At 42.4% G+C, this 19,260-nt stretch overlaps 1 protein-coding gene across 2 annotated transcripts in view; it reads left to right on the forward strand.

Moving 5' to 3' along the window:
- PPM1H (protein phosphatase, Mg2+/Mn2+ dependent 1H) overlaps positions 1 to 19,260 on the forward strand; it is an 82,360-nt gene that overhangs the window by 42,347 nt on the left and 20,753 nt on the right. For both annotated transcript variants that reach the window (XM_081211688.1, XM_081211689.1), the window contains exons 4-5: positions 5,730 to 5,842; positions 16,750 to 16,834. In XM_081211688.1, the coding sequence (XP_081067814.1) occupies positions 5,730 to 5,842; positions 16,750 to 16,834 (198 nt within the window). The remainder of the gene's footprint in view (positions 1 to 5,729; positions 5,843 to 16,749; positions 16,835 to 19,260) is intronic.

Genomic DNA, 19,260 nt, shown 5'->3' on the forward strand with positions numbered 1-19,260 from the left:
TGCTCAGAACTGGCATCTTGGCGGTCCCCAAGGGCTGCAGTTGAAGAGGAGGGATGTGGGAAAGCTTGCCTTACGAGCAGAGTTCTACCTGTGTTTCTTTGGGTCCACCCTGCCCTGACCCAACGAAGGCGATTCTCTTGGGAAAGCCAGGCTCACACATGTGTGTGAATTGGGCTGATGCGCATCTCTTCGTTGCTGGATTGTTGACCGTAGTTCTATTCTCAGTCTGAAGCATTTGGTCTCATTGCTTTCCATTGGATGTGCGGTCCTGTGTGCATTTGGATATGTGTTCTCATCCATGTTTTTTAGGCAGTTTGTCTTACGATCACATTTTGTTTATGCACAGATAGAGCTGGATTAGGGCCAGTAAATGTAAAAAAGCTCCATTATTTAGGGAGCTTCCTGACTACCCACAACTCTTCCCCTGTGGTACTAATCTCCTCTGTCCCGTCCATTACACTGCCCCTCAAAAGGTAAACAAAACTTCACTTGGTTTCCTGAGTTCAGAATACAGTGCTACCTCAGGTTAAAGTACTTAATTCATTCCGGAGGTCTGTACTTAACCTGAAACTGTTCTTAACCTGAAGCACCACTTTAGCTAATGGGGCCTCCCGCTGCCACCGCGCTGCCGGAGCACAATTTCTGTTCTCATCCTGAGGTAAAGTTCTTAACCTGAGGTACTACTTCTGGGTTAGTGGAGTCTGTAACCTGAAGCGTATGTAACCTGAAGTGTATGTAACCTGAGGTACCACTATAAAGCATGCAGGATCTGTAGGAACACAGGAAGCTGTCTTTATATGCTGAGTCGGGCCATTGCCCATCTAACTCAGTATTGTCTACCCAGACAGGCAGCAGCTCCCCAGGGCTCGCTCTCCCAGCCCTGCTTGGAGATGTGGGGTGTTGAACCCGGGACCTTCTGCATCCAGAACAAATGCTCTGCTACTGAGCTATGGTCCTTGCTTCGCAAATGGATGCTGTGTGCTGATTTTAATCAGATTTGGATATAGGAAGCTGCCTCTTTCTGAATCAGCATTGCCTACACCGACTGGAAGCAGCTCTCTAGGGTTTCAGACAAGGGTCTTTTGTGGCCCTACTTTGTAGGAGATGTCAAGGATTGGAAATGGCACCTCTTAGTATGCTACTGCACTGCCACGCCGGATTTCTTGATTTATTTTGCGTATCAATATGCAGGGGATTTGATCTTCACTAGAACCCTCTCTTTATAGAAGTGCAGCAAATCCTATTTACATCTTATTTTAACATTAGTGAATTTTGAAGCGATTAGATGTAAAAGCACATACAACTAGAAAAATAATAATTATGCCCAGCTTGCGTATTGCCATTTATCAGAGTTAACAACTTTTGATGACTTTAAGCATGCACAGGAACAAAACTGCATGCAGCAGTATTTCCTTGCGGGTCATGTTCAAATGTGTGTGCTTTTATTTATTTATTTTAAAAAGTATTAAAAATAAATTCGGCTAAGAATAATAAACCATTTGACTCACCTCCAGAATGCTTCTCCACGCTGAATTTAACAAAACGTACAATAAAAATATTAAAGCGGTGGGGAGATAAACTTAGTGCCTTTGTGATATGAACAACTTTAGTAGCTTTTGAGGGCTTTGTGCTTTTATACCTCTGTGTTCATCAAACACGATGAATACTGAATAAATACGTTGTCTGGAGGAGCCTGAAGTGCAGTTCACACGTGAGCCAGTAGGTGGCCTCATTGGGCAGTTTACATCTTGCTCCAGCTTGTGCCTGTCACAAAACCATCACAGAAATTCATAGAGCAAATGGGATTGAGCCCTCAGTTCTGAACTGCACAGAATCTTATTTGTGACAGATGCTATTAGCATCACAATCCATATACCCTGCTTCAGCCCACTTGGGAACTGCTTGCTGCCAAGTCCTGCCAAGCAGTCCTCTTAACTTTCTCATGTGCAAAATAACTTTCCTATTGCTCTACTTAACCTGGTGCCTACTGGATCTGAAAGCATGACTGTGGGGCTTGGTTGTCAATACGAATGGTGTGACTTATCGCTAGTTGTCATGGCTACTGTTTGTTACAGTGTGTTGCCCTCAATACATTTATTTTCCATAAGGGGAGCAGGGATGACCTTCTGGGGCAAGACATGACCTGAGAGGGGAATATGTAGCTAAGGACCAGGGAACAAACCACTAGCCACTCTTTTCTCCTGTGAGAAGTCTATTCTTATAATTAAGAACGTTAAATGGCAGGTGACTAATGGCAATTGCTAAACAAATCGGCTGTTTTTAATATGTGGAAAGCAAAGCTGTTGGTTGGTTTGTGCGCATTTTGATCCAGTCTTGTGAATGCTCCAGGGATGTAGTCCACGTTATAATGACAAACGGCCTGCTTCAGGCCCCCCACCCCAGGGCATGGAAAAACGAAATGAATAGATTCCACTGTATTTTTGGGGGCCCTGCAAAAAGGACTGCAAGTGCGATCTTCTTTGTGAGGAAATGTATTTGTCTCCCGTTTGGCAGTATGCTATGTGTACACAACTCGGCTCTTTTGGCAGCCATTCAGTATTGATACTCCTGCTAATGTTATGCATTCTGTTCGCTCAGCTATCTTAACAAGATTTTTGTAAAAAAAAAGAAAATAAGCAAATAGGCTGGATATGCACATTTGGCACATGTACAGTATTTTTCCGTGTATAACATGCCCCGTGTATAAGACGCCCCCTATTTTGGGGGACTCAAAATTAAGAAAATACACTCAGCACTACCCGTGTATAAGATGACCCCAATGTTAAAACATTCTTTTCACGTAAAAAAACCCTAGTCTCATACATGGAAAAGTACGGTACGTTATGCAAGTTTGTTAATGGGCAACATAGGTTCGCAACCTGGTGCCCTTCGAACACGGACAGTAATTCCTGTTATCTCTCACTGTTGGTCATTCTGACAGGAGATGATGGATATTATAATTTACGTCGCCTTGAGAACACCATGTTGGATGCTCCTGCTCGGAAGTAGCTCAGAGCTGGTATTGACTTTTTAGCAAAATGATAGGATAAAATTCAGAAGTGATTCCCTGCACGTGGCAGATACTATTTTAAAGTGCCCCTCACAGTTAACCCCCCCCCCCAAACAACTCCCTTCAGCGGTGGGGGTGGGAGTGGGGAATCAAGTATAAAAGGGACAAAGTTTTTAAACTCCTTCTGAAGTTTAGCTAGTCTGCTTTCCAGGAGGTTTTTTTTTTTTTTGCATAAGTAACATTTTAAAAAGTGAACCTCCGCCTGCAGCCTAAAATGGTAGTCCATTTTGCCACTTCATTCCCAACCCTTTCTGCAGTGTGCATAATGGTAGAAAATGTTTAAATGCACCTCTGGTCATGAAAACTTATGTTATGCTTTCCAGTTGTATTATGTGTGACCATTTGTTGGTCAGCATTTGACCAATTGAGTTTGAAATTTTGTCTTTCAGGTTTTTTTATTTTTTAAAAAAATGTTTTTCATTTATATGGCGTTTGAGGGAGAGAGAGAGAGAGAGAGAGAGTGAGAGAGAGAGAGAGAGTTCTGAGCTGCCCAGAGGGCTCCTCCTGTTATGGCGGAGCTATCTATATAAACGGAGTGAATAAGATAATAACAGCAAATCGTTGCCCTTGTGGTGAGGTGTGCTTTTTAGAAGTCCACCCATTGTGCAGTTAAATTTTTATTTCATACTTCATGGAGAATTATCATCTTTTCTAAACTCAGGGTAGGAATGACTGGCTTTGGGGGCCAAACTAGGTAGAAGGTGAATTTTAACTGTGTTGAAATACAGTGGATAATTTGTCTGAAATGAACAGCTGCTGAGAGATTCTTTTGGTTGGCAACATGGCAGGGTGAGAGGGTGCTCAGGTTTCCAACCAATGCCTTTTGTTATATAAGCATTAATTGCGTTGCCTCCAGGCTGCCTCTTAATTGTGTATGACCCAACATCCACAGAGTACTTCATGCTCTAAAGACAATACCATGTAAATGGTTGGTATGTTGTGCAGAGATCTGAATATTCTAGTGACTTTCTTGAAGCAGTTGCTGGCTTAAATGTGGGGATGATGGGAACTGTGGTCCAAAAGCAGCCAGAGACCCAAGTTTAGGAAACCCTGTTTCTAGAGTGTGAGAATGTGACTTGGCTTGAATGTGTGTGTTTCTTTGTCGTTCCTTTATTATACCTTCCTATGTATAAGGCTGCAATCCTAAACTCACTTCCCTGGGTGTAAGCCCCATTGAATTTATAGGACTTAGTCCTGAGTTGAGATGATTAGGCTTGCAGCTTTACCAAGTTTCAAAATGGTTCTTCTTGCTATTGGTTTTCCTCCTGTGGTTTCTTACTTGCCTAAAACAAGTGTGTGTGGTTATACACGTGGCTCCAGAATGAGGTAGTAGAATAGACCATACCACTTCAGTCTACAGGAAGAGGGAATTGCATTCTTAGATGTTTCCCAGTGTAGAAGTTGTAATAACAGAGCTGGGCTGTGTCCATGAGGCAGACTGAGGCAGCCGCCTCAGGTGGTGAAATCTAAGGGTTGCCTCTTTGTGTGCGCCCTCCTTGCTGCCGTTAGTGAGGAGAAGCAGCCACTTCCAGTGAGATCTCACAGGGTTCTTTCAAGATCTTGCCAGAACCCAGAAGCCCTGTGACCCCAATAAGTGAGACTTCAACAGGGGCAGTGGGGGTAGGCAGATGGCACATGTGGGCGGCCACCTTCCCATTTTGCCTCAGGTGGCAAAACTAGACGGGCAGTCTCTAATAGTAGTACAGTGGTACCTCGCAAGACGAATGCCTCGCAAGACAAAAAACTCGCTAGACGAAAGGTTTTTCCGTTTTCGATTTGCCTCGCAAGACGAATTTCCCTATGGGCTTGCTTCGTAAGTCGAAAACGTCTCGCGACTTTGTTTCCTTTGTCTAAAAACAAATACATGTTTTGTTTATAAAGTTAATTTATTTTCCCTTCAATTTTTGAACTGCTCTTTACAGTATGTGTGACTTTAAAGAGCAGTTAATAAACTGTTATTGTACCAAATTTGGCTTTGTTTGGACTTTTTTTGACCATAGGAACGCATTAATTGATTTTCAATGCATTCCTATGGGATTTCGTGATTCGCAAGACGAAAAATTCGCTAGATGACAAAACTTGCGGAACGAATTAATTTCGCCTTGCGGGGCACCACTGTAGTAATAATAACATAATTAATAATAATAAAAAAATAAATAAAAATAATAAAAATAATCATCCTCACTAGCAGAAATCTATTACAGCAAGGAGTGGGTTGGGAACTAGGGTACTAATCTGCTATCTTTTTCCTTGCAAGGAATTATTTTTAACATGCCATTGAAAAATGACATCCCTGACCTGCACTCTGAATTAATACAGCCCACTCCCCTGCTTCCATTCTGCTACACATGCAGACTGGGCTTTCCTTTTTTTCTGTCCATGAGGTAATTGCTGCTTAGCTCTGTATCTTTCTTATACTCCTCCGCCTTTTCCCTGTCAGCTTCTCACTGCCTTCCTCAGTCTCCAGTCTCCTCTGCTATGTATCAAACATTTGTCATAACTTCTTTGATTTTTCTGAAGCGCCTGAAATAGAAAACCCAGCATTGTCTGCTTTTCAGTATAACTATGCTTCAGACGGCGTTACCGCTCACCGGGAAAAGAACGACAGTATGTGGTTCTATGCGTTAAATTCTGACAGGTTCTCTCTTTTATTCCTCAGGACTTGCAGATAGAGCGAGAAAGGGCTGTGTACAATATATCTGGCGGCTGTACGGCCCTCATTGTGGTGTGTTTGCTAGGAAAGCTCTATGTGGCAAACGCTGGCGATAGCAGGTAGGCACAATTCTTCACGTTTCTTGGTAAGTTAAGCACATGTAAGAAAAGAACCACGGGCCCATCTAGCCTGGCGTCTTGTTCTCACAGTGGCCAACTAGATACCTATAGGAACACAGCAAGCAGCTCCTGAGCAGAACCGAACTCTCCTCTCAGTAAGCAGCAGCTACCAACCTGCTGAAAGCTAGCATTATGACTCAGTCCTGTCTGGTGAATGTTGAAATATCTAACCCATCATCTATCAAGTGCTCTGGTGTCCAAACTGTCAAAGTGCATTGGTGTCAGGAGTCCTGGAATACAGCAAATCTAGATGAGATTTTTCCTGCTGCAAGGATGGAGCACAGGAAAGTTTTTCTCAGATGGAAAGCAAGTGTCCTGTTGTACAACCCAGGATACATTCCAAAAAAACGAGGTGGCTTCTTTTGAGCTAATATGACCCTTTTTTATTCACACATTAGATGGTCTTAGCTCATTCTTGGCTTTTGACATATAAAGGCAACTGGTTTATACGGTAACAATCTATACCTGAATCTTATCCAAAGTCTCTTACTGTGTCTTCTTGGCAAACGTCTCCTTTCCTGAGATGGGTGGAGGAGAGTACTTTCCAGTGTGTTCTTTTTCAAAGGGGTTGATATCAAGGTCAAAGCATTGATTTTCTGTCATTCGGAAATTGCATAAAGAAATGCAGGCACCAACCTCAGCAATGTTCTTTCAGCCTTTCCTTCCCTACTGCAGCATTGCTGTTTACTGTTCCGTTAATGTTTCAGCAGTGCCTTACAGTGCTAGGTACAATGCACTGTACAGTGGTACCTCTGGTTAAGAACTTAATTCGTTCCGGAGGTCTGTTCTTAACCTGAAAGTGTTCTTAACCTGAGATACCACTTTAGCTAATGGGGCCTCCTGCTGCTGCCACGCCGCCGCACGATTTCTGTTCTCATCCTGAGGTAAAGTTCTTAACCTGAGGTACTACTACTGGGTTAACGGAGTCTGTAACCTGAAGCGTTTGTAACCCGAGGTACCACTGTAATGCATGTGCATTATAAGCTCTTGACTAAATTATTGCTGTTACAGTAAAGAATTTACAGCTCTGCTGTAATAGCTGTTACACATCTGTAGCCAGAAATTTGTCGTTTTGGATCAATACACAATTCAGCCCCTCTTGCCTTTTTCTAATTAGCCACTTCTCCTTTGAATATTTTACTTATCTGCCTCCTTGCACCATTATTTCCTCTTGCTGCAGCCTCGCATATTGGCCCATTGCTTCAGTATGTGGATCTTTTCCTTCAGTAGGCAGAATGTTTTTTGAGAATTCTGTGATGTCACAGCAGCTCACACTGTGATTGGAGAGGGAGCTTGCAAACCCACAGGGTAGTGGAGCAGGATCATGGAGGAATTCAACTCTAGTACTTTTCACACAGCAGGAGCTATGATATGGTCTTACTGCTTTTGCTTGAGCACCCTGTGTAACTTCCAAAACAAGGATGCTTGCTTGGTGAGTGGATGTGTTTTAAGTGCCAGGGAAGATAACCAGTTTCAGGTGGCATCCGGGAATTCAGATGACACACAGCAAACACCGTCACTTCTTTACCTCCCACCATTGCAATGTATTCTAGGAGAATTCTGTTTGTAGAGTAAGCATAAAGGATCCCTTCGCATCCCTAGACAACTGGGTAGCTGATTTGCAAGCTGCTCATGCTTGAATTCAGAACAAATTGATTTTCAGCATTGCTTGCATTGCTTGACAGGTATGTCCTAGCCCAGCAAACTGTTTGCTGGCTTGCATACTCATTTGCTTATCTGGGCTTGTCTCCGTCCACTGCATCTTTTGAGGTATTGAAAGTGGGGAAAAAATAAAAATAACTGGAGGCTACTATGATTAGATACTGGCTTCATCCCATCCCTCCTACCAATTCTGCCCTTGCTTTGCACCTGCCAACACTAAACTGTCCACTCTTCTGGTTTAGCACTCCAGTGAAGAAACAAAAGAATAATAATCTCCCATTAAGGTTTTCCCAAACAAACACATGAAACAAAAAAGTTGTATGACCGGTTCATACAAATAAACTCTGTTTATTTTAATATATGGTTATGCTATTGAACATGTAAACAAACAGAGAAGCGGTGTGTGTGTGTGTGTGTTTGTGTGTAGGTGTGTAGAGGAATTGAGCCCATCTGTGGTGACTCCTATATCCATTTTTCATGTGTTCCCCTGCTGTTTCTCCAAGTTACCACAATTTAAGGAGATGCCTTCCATCATTCCCCTATGTGGCCATTTGGGTTCATGTGAGATCTTCTCCACACAGCTGTGTGATGCCGCCACACCTGGGGGTTGCCTGCTTGGACTTGACCCATGAGAGGGCCTTTTCATGGAAGGTTGTGGAATGCTCTCTCTGGTGAGGTGTATCTGTCTCTCTTCTTATTGATGAGGGAATTAAAAAATGGCTGAAAGTGCTGGTTGAAAGAATGTCTGTCTATCTATCTATCTATCTTCTATCTGTCTGTCTGTCTGTCTGTCTGTCTATCTATCTAGCTATCTATCTACTATTATAGATGTGTTTGCCATCCTGGCATCCTTGAGAATTAAGGATAGGATATAAATTGAATAAATAATTATAATATAATAATAATAATGTAATCCAAGTGGAGAAAATCAACACAGATTCTTTGTTTGAACGGTGCCTCAGCCTCCATACTACTACATATTACAAGTAAGTAAGCCAGTGGTTTTTAAACCATTACTAGAAAACAGCAATGTAATTGTTTGTTTGTTTAAGGCAGTGGTTTTCAACCAGTGTGCCATGGCGGGCAGCACTGGCCTCTGTCCCTCTTTCCTTCCCTCCCTCCTCGGATGTCCTCTGCCTCCCCAAGGCTTGCACAGCTGTTTATTGCAGCAGCCCTGGCTGCAAGCTCCACAGGCGAAGGGTGGCTCTGGGAGGCACCTCTCTTTGGGACGGGGGGGGGGTGTGTGGGCAGCTCAGAGACCAGGGGAGGCAGCAGCTGTTGCCCAGGCGACTCCCAAGGAATAGGGGAGAGAAGGCTGAGGGAACACTCCACAAGGGAGGGTGTTCGAAAAACGGTGAGAGGCTGCTGGCTCTGCAGGCAAGTGGTGACATAACTGGGTTCCTGAGCCCCACACGGGTGCCACAGAAAGAATGTAGTTGGTTAAAGGAGCTGTGGGCTCAAAAAGGTTGAAAACATCTGATTTAAGAGATTTTATATACATCTAAGTAAAATGATTATTGCCAATATACAGATAAAATCAGCAGACTTTTAAATAACAAAATTATCTGCCTGGATACGCTTGCTAAAAGAAAAGAAAAGTTTTTAGCTTATTTTCAGCTGCTCCTTTATGTTCTGTAAACAATCAGTGGATGCAGTCCAGGCATGATTCTGTGTGCATGTTTAGCTGCCATAGTAAGCAAACGGCTGGGGGAGAGGGAGTTTTTCTTTAGCCTTCAGTTTCCTCTGCTTTGGTTGCTTTCTGACCCATATAATGAAAATCTACTTGTATTGACATAATGTAGTCCCCTTGCCTTATTCTGTCCATCTGCTCAGTTGCCCACTCTTCTTCTTCTTCTTCTTCTTCTTCTTCTTCTTCTTCTTCTTCTTCTTCTTCTTCTTCTGCAATTGGCACATATTGGATTCCTCTTCAGAGAAGCCGGATGCTTCAGTCTCACCTGCATGTTCAACTGCCTGTTGACAAAATGAGCACAACCTCCCTGTGGCTCGGAATTCATAACACACTGTCAAACAGAGTTTTCCAAATGGTTTCTCTTTGTCACTTCTTGCCAGATTTTAGTATACCTTATAAAAATGTGCAGTTCAGTCTTCTGTTTCAGATCGTTTCTGGCTGAAAAGGTGTGCAATAGAATCAGGGCACGCTGTGAATACTCTTTTAACAGGGGGAGGAAAATTTCCTGTTGTTTTGATCATAGGAATACCAATAGGCCTAACTTGTGTCTTCCTTAAATTCATCAGTTCAGCTCAGTAGTCTTTTTTCTTTTTAAAGTTGTGAACCATAGCAAAAACAACAAAAAAGTGATGGGGGGGGGGGGAAACCATGGTTAGCACCAGTGTTATATTAAAGAGATGTGAGGATCCCATTAAGACTCAAATAATAAATGGATCAGCGATTATGAGCCAAATTTGTGAGCATCCCCACTGCAAAGAAGATTTACGTTTCAAAAAGTATACTGTTTGTTCCAGGACTTGAAACATATGAGGGTGGTTTAACTAAGAGGTAAGGCTGACAAAGAAATGAAAGAGAAAGTGCACAATTCTGAGACTGGCCCCTGATTTGCAAAGAGCTCTGGATCACATCCAAGTCAGCAATTTGAACATGGGTGGGACAGTCATAAGGTTTGAAATACTGGAATTTATTACTTGTATCCTGGTTTCTCGTCCATTAACATGTTATTGCCATCATATCCCTATGATTGTCTCCACAAGCACAAAGTGGTATAAAAGCTCTTTTGAAAACAGCAACTGGAACTCAGCGCCGTCGTTACCTCGGGGTGCAAGCGGTGTGGGGGGCACATGGGCACTGAATTCTGGGGGGGGGGGCGCCAGGTGCCCATCGCTGAAGCCGCTGAAGCTCTTAACCTGTTATGAAATAATAAATAATTTTGATCAAGCTAGAAAAACAAAATACATATATACCTAGGTATTACCAAAATGTATACCTACTGTTTCACTAAAGGGCTTTTGACTTTGTGCATTCATTTACCAAAGACGTGCCGTGCCAGCGGCGGCGCTTGTCATTCACAATGGCGGTGCTTGTCAGACATGGGGGCGCTTGGCGGATCTTTGCACCCCGTCAGCGCATATGCTAAAGACTCCCCTGCTGGAACTTGCAGGTTTCCCTACAGTAACTTTCTTGATGGGACTTGAGTATGAATCACACATCTTGTTTTCTTCTTAATGTAGACCAAGGATGTACCATATCACTCCATTTAATTGTTTGAAACAATAGTGCCTTTTTGTAACGTATTGTGCTAAAAATACTAACAAGACACTTAATCTGAAAGATGTATCTTTGGGCTGAAAGATGTATTGTTCAAGATGGAGCACCTTATGTAGGGATATTTAATCACTGAGGGCCCTTCAGTTAATGTTGATGTTCTCATCTCACCAACATAAGTCAGCCTGCCTCATCTAGCAGTGGTACTACAGAATCTGACTGTAAAATGTCAGTACATAGTATGACAGATTGAGTCGCCTTGGCTCTTAGAATCCAGTAGTTTTCATATCTAGATATTTCCTTCAAAAACATATTTAAGGGTTTTGAAGTACACGGTTCTGTCAGTTCAATCCTGCCTTGAAATGAAATGATCAAATTTCTGCATTAATTTAGGACATAACGCTTCTAGTGGCCAGTTTGGTTGATTTAATCATTCTGCCAGACTCTAAATATATAAATGTTAATGATGGAAGAATGTTTTTGCAAATGCCTTACCAGGTCTGGATCCCACCTCTGAAGGCCACAGAAAATTTACGAAGCCGGATAGTGTTTCTTTAACGCTCTTAACTGCCCAATCTCTCAGTAGATTGTACTTTTCATTGACTGCATTTTAAAGTAATTGTCAAAGTGCCTCTAAAGTGTGTTTGTGTGTGTGTTGAATTGATAGTCCGTGAATCAAAAAACATTTCTACAGAAAGGGTTTGTCGTCGTCAGCAGTAGAAGTGCTGCTGGCAGAGTCTGGATGAGACTGGGCAGGCATCTGCTGAGACTGATTAGAGGCCAATTCAAATGTCATAACAGCGACATAGCAGCTGCTGAATAGCACATAGCCACATGAGTCTGCCACATGGCCCACGCAGAGCCTTTAACAGGGTCTGTCCAGTGATCAAAGCTCTTAGTTGATGGTTATCTCCTCCTAATTCTAAATTTATTTAAGGCTTATTGAATTTCAGGTTTAACAGTTGCAGTAACAGCAACAAACTCCAGTCATCCCTCCTTCCTCTGCCCATGACAAAACATCAGCTTAACCCATGACGTTCAGTTTACTTGGAAGTGCCGGGCAAAGAACCTCAAGTGTAACTGGTACACATGCAATGATAGCCATAAACGTGAGCACAAAGGTGAAAGGCTTCTGGGACAACCTGTTGACCCAAGTTTGTGGAATCCTGTCTTCAGGAGAACCAGAAGCATGCCCTTCAGCTTCAGCCTGGGAGATCAATACTTTATATCCAAATAATATGCTCTTTGAAGCCAGCATTCAACCTGACTCTGAATCCACACATGTACATTATCTGCCTACCAACCAACTGCACCATTCAAATGCTGCAAGCATCATGCATGAAACCACTCCTAAAAGTTCTACTTTACTTAATTCTTCTCTTTCCTTTTGCCTGTTTGTCCATCCTGTGGTCACTTCGTGCCGTTTTCACTTGACTGATACAGCTAGGATTTGCTCTTGTCTGCCTACTCACTGTATCAAAACTCTTACTATTTCTATCATGGACTCATGCAACATCCTCCTTGTTGCTCTCCCTGTCACTGAGCTTTCTGTCTCCAGTGTTGCTGGCCATCGTACATTTGGCGTTTTCCCTACTTATCTCCTCCCCCCAGTGTATGTATATGATGTATACAATATAATTAAAAACAAGTCAACATTATATTTTTTATATGGCTGACTACACTGGCTTTCTTGTCCTTCCTTTTCAGCTTCCTTTTAAGCTTACCATATTTTGAAAATGTCTGCAGAACTTCTTTATCTCTTGCTTTCTCTTTTCCCTTCTTTTTCTACGTTATGTTCCCTTCCCGTTAAGAAATCCTCTTTGCGTTCCTCATTGCTTGCTTCTCCCTACTGCAGAAATGCCCTTAAAATTGACATCTCACTCTCTTGGTCCATTAGTACATTCAAGTGCCTCTTCAAAACACCTTTTTTCCCACTTTTCAACCAGCATTTTCTGGATGATGTTCTTTTGCCTTCCTCCATCATGCCTTTGATCAGATTGTAAGCCTGAGGACATAGTCCATTTCACTTTTCATTTTTGTACTATGCCTAATGGACTTAGGTGTTGCTGTTGTCGTGCTTGATAAAACAAATAGTTGTATTTCTGAGTATGGCTATTTAAAAAAATCTATATATTCCATTTTCTAAAATTCTATCTTCAGTTTTACTCTGGGCACAATCAATCAACCACTTATACCCTTTGGATAACTCCTGTTTGTCTTAATATTCCTATGGTTAGCTTACAATTTCAAGTTGGGTGGCATTTTCTGAAGCTTCATCACTGGGCTACCTTGTCCAAACAGGCTGACCTTTTGAAAAATGCTCTCACTTCTTGGAACTGGCTTGTTCACAGGCAGTAATTGCATTCAGATAGATGGGCACAACAGCAACATATTTACAGTGGTGCCTCGCAAGACGAAAAGAATCCGTTCTGTGATTCTCTTCGTCTAGCGGTTTTTTCGTCTTGCGAAGCAAGCCCATTGAAGGATTAGCGCTATTAGCGGCTTTTAGCGGCTTTTAGCGGCTTATCTGCTGATTGGATCAGCTTATAAGCTGCTTAGCGGCTTAGAAAAGGGGGGGGGGGAGGAAAAAAGCCAGCAGGAACTCGCAAGACATTGTCGTCTTCCGAAGCAAGCCCATAGGAAATTCGTTTTGCGAAGCACCTCCAAAATGGAAAACTCTTTCGTCTAGCGAGTTTTCCGTCTTGCGAGGCATTCGTCTTGCGGGGCACCACTGTAATCACAAGTTGTACCTATGTTTTCCAGGAAAGAACCAATAAAGATCTGGAGCTACGATATTTTTATTACAGAGCAAGAAGGTTTCATGGTGAATGGAAGGAGGTGATGGAAATGTAGTAGGGTAGTTCATGTATTTTGCTTAACGAGAGTGCCTGAGTTATAATAAATGGTTTAAAAACAAAAACACATAACACACATTTTTGTGTGTGATTATACAGCCTTCTTGAACCCTAGTCCCCACCATATATTTTGGACTACAGCTCCCATCAACATTGGCTGGTGCTGATGGGACTTATAGACCAAAACAGTTGCTAAGCACTAGGTTGGTGATGTGCAATCCAATATAATAATTAATTTCATTGAAAATTCAGGATCATTTTTAAAAATCCAATCATCTATAAAATAATGTAGGCTGAGAAAAAAATTAGGTTGACTCTCAAGGTATGGCAGGCATATCTACTCTCTTGTCCTTCCCGTCTGTAAGTTCTTTGGTTCTTTTTTCCCCTTCTGAAATGATAAAACAGCTTTTCCCTCCAGGCTTTTAAAAAGAAAAATACCCAGGCCTGGATCCAAAGAACTGTGCAGTTTGTTCAGTGTGACTGGGAGGTATTTGAACATATGTTTTTCAAAACACCATGCCCACCCCGAATTCTGTATGGCAAACCTCTCCAGAAATTAAGGGGCATTTCAAAATCAGTTTGAAGGCATGGCAAGGGGCGGAGGTGGTCTGCCATTGAAAGTAGAAAGTAAAAGCAAACAATCCTGTTGGGTATTAAAGCTGCTCATTGGATTCCAGCCACTAAGTGCCATTTTCAGAGATTTTGTTTGCCCTTCTCGCCAGTGAAATACAGCTTTAGGTGCATTACGATTTCGTGCAAGTCTTTGACATTTTAAATATTTGTGAAACATTGAATCCAAGTGAAATACATTAGTACTCTGCCTTTGCTTTAAACCATGATTTCAATGATTGTGCTTGCAGAGAAAAATTGAAAGTGTAGAAAAGGGTGCATTGGACTTTTGTTGTGTTACTCAGTGTAGTATCACTCCTCCTGCTCCTCTGGTCATCTGAGACCATTTCAAAATAGATTTTATGGGTCCAAGAAGTAAAAACAAGCAAACTGAAACAACCTTTGGGTAGCCAGTCACTCTTGAGAATAAACCTTTCTTTGGTCATTCCAGGTTACTTCCACAGTATTAACTTCTCCCAGATCACAATGCCCTACTTCTGTTTTGTTTTACTTTGTGTGATCATTTTCTTATGCATGAGAACCGCATAAGCATTTCTAGGCTCCTTATAGATAAAAGGTTTTCACTCAAGAGTAGACACACTGAAATTAATGACCATGACCCACTTAGGTCATTACTTACTTAGGACTCGTTATTGATTTTGATGGGTCTCTACCCGTGTGTGTGTGTGTGTGTGTGTTAGTCAGTAGCTCTAGACTCTAGAGAACAAGGGACGAAACAAGTCCTGTATAAATTGCTGGTGAGACGATTCCTCTGCTTCGCATAAAACCATAATGCAATATTTCAAATGAATGAAAGACTTACATCTGATCCACCTATTGTTGAATCAGATTGTTAGTTCAGACATAATGAGAACAAACCTAGGCAAGCCTTAAGTTTTTCCTCTCTCACCCTCCACCGGTGGGGCTGCAAATAGGAGATAAAATGCTCTCATTTTAGATTAACTGCAGCTTGTTGTATCAGCTGAACCTGGATAAGCTGCTGTTCATTTTAACTGTTGTTAGTGGGGGGAAAGCTTAACATCAAACCATAATTAATTACACTTGCTTGTTTTCCTTATCTACTTAAAATTAACCACAGTTTAGCATGTTATCAAACTCTAAACTAAAACAGAAACAGAACCAACTGATAGGAGTTATATAGTAGGGTTGCTGTATTTCAGAAAGTGAAAATCTGGGCACAAAAGTTGTGGCCCTACGCCCAGTTTTTCCCATACATTTTGGCAGATTTTTGGAAATTCTGCCTGGACGCTATTTGCAAAAAAGACAAATCCTGGTTATGTCCGGGAAATTCCAGACATATGGCAGCCGTAGGTTATAACCCAAAACTTGCTGAGAAAGGCAATGCTAAAGGTAAAGGGACCCCTGACCATTAGGTCCAGTCACGGACAACTCTGGGGTTGCGGCACTCATCTCCCTTCACTGGCCAAGAGAGCCGGCATTTGTCTGCAGACAGCTTCTGGGTTATGTGGCCAGCATGACTAAGCTGCTTCTGGCAAACCAGAGCAGCGCACGGAAACACCGTTTACCTTCCCGCTGGAGTGGTACCTATTTATCTACTTGCACTTTGACGTGCTTTCGAACTGCTAGGTTGGCAGGAGCTGGGACCGAGGAACGGGAGCTCACCCTGTCTCGGGGGTTCGAAGCGCCGACCTGATCGGCAAGTCCTAGGTTCTGTGGTTTAGACCACAGCGCCACCCGCGTCCTCCTCTCCTTCATAGCCCCTCCCTTTTCTTGCCATTTTCTGCCTTCCCTTTTTCTGAGCAAATATAGCAATGAGGCCAGACTACACAAAGAGGTAAAACTTGTAAACATAAAGAAGAATGAACTTCCAACTATTAGGATGCAACAAACATCCTGACTGCACTATTGGGGCAGTTACCTTTCAAGGTCATATAAGATCAAATTATAGCTTTTTGTCTGATGTCTCCTTCGTAAGGTTTTAGAGTGACAGTTATATCATGGAAATAACAGGAAAATGCTCATTGCTAGAGAGGATTTTCTTTTCCCATTGGTGTTTGCAGGTAGGCTTTTCTGAGATGAGAGGGAGAGAGACAGTTCAGTTATCAATCATCCCATTTCCTGTCTCCCTTGGCAGGTACCTAGTTAAATTTTTGTTTAGACAGGATTTGCTATGCCATCTCCATTTGCTGCTAGAATGGTTATGTTCTGACATGACATACAACTGGAAAGCAACTTATATGAGTCATCTGAAGCCAGACGGTTTACAGCACACCAGACACCACAGAGATACCGCAGCATACATTGGTTTGTCCTCTAATCTGTGCTATAAGGTCCCCTAGGCAATTAGGCTTTTCTTAATGTTTGGATTAAATACAATGGAAAAGTAGTGTGTCTGGTAATTTTAGTAATACACTGTTGGGTCTAGGCTTTTTAAAATACGGACCCAAAGGGACTGCTCTCCTTCACTCCCTAACTGTGTGTTGTTGTTTTTTATATTGCAGGGCAATAATAATCAGAAACGGAGAAGTCATTCCAATGTCTTCAGAATTCACTCCAGAAACAGAACGTCAGCGTCTTCAGTATCTGGTAAGGGCCTAAAGATTTGGATTAGTGGGTGGTGGTGTTCATTGAGCTATCACCTTCTCAGCCCTTATCTGAAATGAATCTTGTACTGCCCTTCTGGAACTATATTGTTATCCCACACTTCAGCCAAGAAAGGCTGAAGAAATGTGGGTGAAAATACCCTGCTGTCCGGCTTACAGGCTTACATCCAAAAGGAAAAGGAATTGAGATGGAGGAGGAAGGAAAAGCTAACTCGGTCACGATTTCTTAGTCACAGAGTTCTTGTAATGACTAGCCGTAATGGAAAGATTTTCAAGAAGAGGAGGAACTAAAAGTTACTGGTCTTTTAGCAAAGCTGATGGAGAGATGTGCTGCCCCATTCCCATCAGGCTGTAGGAAAGGGGATCTGCACTACATTTTGAGTTGGCAAGTAGGTGTTAGGGCTGGTTGAGAACTGATTTTCAATATTGCAATATATCACCAGCTGAACATCGTAATATATCGATATATCATGATACCTGAAATAAGGAAGGAACTACGCAGACGCAAGCAGGACAATGTCCTGGCAATTGCTAATGCTTAAGGGTCTAAAAACAGCATCTTAAAAAGTAGTCACTTTCAACAGCAGGCAAGCCAACATGCATCCAAATGAGACTTTTGGTTTTGGGCTTGGCTTCCAAATGGTAGTGAATACAAATAATTTGAGACTGTCAGCAGGTCTGCTAGGAGGCAGATGCAGCAGTGGCAGAAACAGCTTGCCACGACCGTGGTACGTTTGAGTAGTAGCGGTGACAACCAGCAAGGCCTTGTGGTGGTGATAGAGAGTGACAGCAATAGCAGCAGTGGCCTGTGAGGACTCATGGCAGTCTGGCAGTCCAAGATTATTTGTATTTGACTCATCACCATACTTTGAATTGTCCTTATTACCACCATTTGGTAGCCAAGCCCCAAACCAAAAGTCCTGTTGTGATGCATTTTAGCTTGCCTGCTGGTGAAACCGAGTGTGTGATTATTGATAATATAGTCATTTATCCGTTTTAGTTCCCTACGTACTAGCAGTTGCCAGGACATTGTTCTGTTCGCCTCCGTATAGTTCACATCCTTATTTCAGACATTGTGGTAGATTGCATTGTTTAGCTGGTGATACTGTTAGGTTTACCTGGTGGTAACCTTGCAATGTTTAGCTGGTGAGTTATCGCGATGTTGGAAACCAGATACCGCCTAGCCCTTACACACATTGTCATTGGCGATATATTGCCAGCTCAAATATTGTGAAACAATTATCACGATGTGAACTTTTAACCCGTTTTGTATGATATATTGATATATTGCCCAGCCCTACTTGGTATCAATAATAGTGATACATTTAGGCTTGCTCTGAGAAAGGGTACTTTGGATCTTTCAGAACTGACAGCTGACCCAATTTATTATGCTCTCCAGAATTGGCAGATATTGGAAGGGTAACCCAGCAATGGTCATCCTTGCCCTTTCAGCTGCCATTGTGGGTATAAGAAAACACGCACCCTAAAATCCCTTTTGTCAGGCTGTGGCATCTGGCCTGTGCCTTAAATTCCACCAGTGCAACTGGCACTTCAGGCAGATGCTCCAAACCAGCCTGTTTCTCCCCGTCTCTGAAACTTGACTTTAAAACCAGCGTGTCGTCATTAGTGTCCTCTCCCACTGTGCCCAGAAGCTGATGGGGACAAGCTTGTATAGGCCAGATGGCCTTTCCTTTCTCAAAAATGCTCGCTCTGAGTAGAACAATGCTTCGCTGGCTATAAATGCCGAAAGAAATGTGTGTGGTTGTGGTGATTGCGGGGAGGCGACTATATTCTTCTGTGCCCTGATTTTATTGCTGTTTACATTGCCAGGGTCTGAAACATTTCAGAGGGAAGAGCTACTTTTGGAGTCTCGTTTTTCACAGTGATGAATACAAAGCATCTGCAATAAATATTTATGTTGCCTGCATTTGCAAAAAAAACCCCCAACGTGTTTGTCTTTTAAATTAGCAGGGATCTGTAGCATCTTGAGAGTGGGGTTTCATTTGAAGAAAGCAGAGATAAAACATTGCCTGAGAGGGTCTTTCCCCCCTTCAGCCTCTTTTGATGTTCATTCTGGTTAGATCTGAAAATAGCAGCTGCCTTGAAAAATATTTATGCTACTTCCCCTAACTCTTTTCTTTACCTTTGTTTGTTTACTGCATCTCCGTATGTAGCAAATGCACTTGGGCTATGGCTATCACGTTCAAAGGAAGTAGGTGGGAGATACCAGAAGTGTGAAACCACATTAGAGAGATCCTTTCAAATGCACTGGAAGTAACATGTAGAAGATAATTTTAGGACCATTGGTATTTCTGACCAGTTCTCACCTACTGCTGTTAGGTTTATGACTACGCTTGGTTTGTGGTCAGGGGTTTCAAGTACGGTACTCCTGCAACCGATGATTTCAAA

Source organism: Podarcis bocagei, assembly GCF_964188305.1.
Source record: "Podarcis bocagei genome assembly, chromosome: 10".
NCBI classification, from domain to species: domain Eukaryota; kingdom Metazoa; phylum Chordata; class Lepidosauria; order Squamata; family Lacertidae; genus Podarcis; species Podarcis bocagei.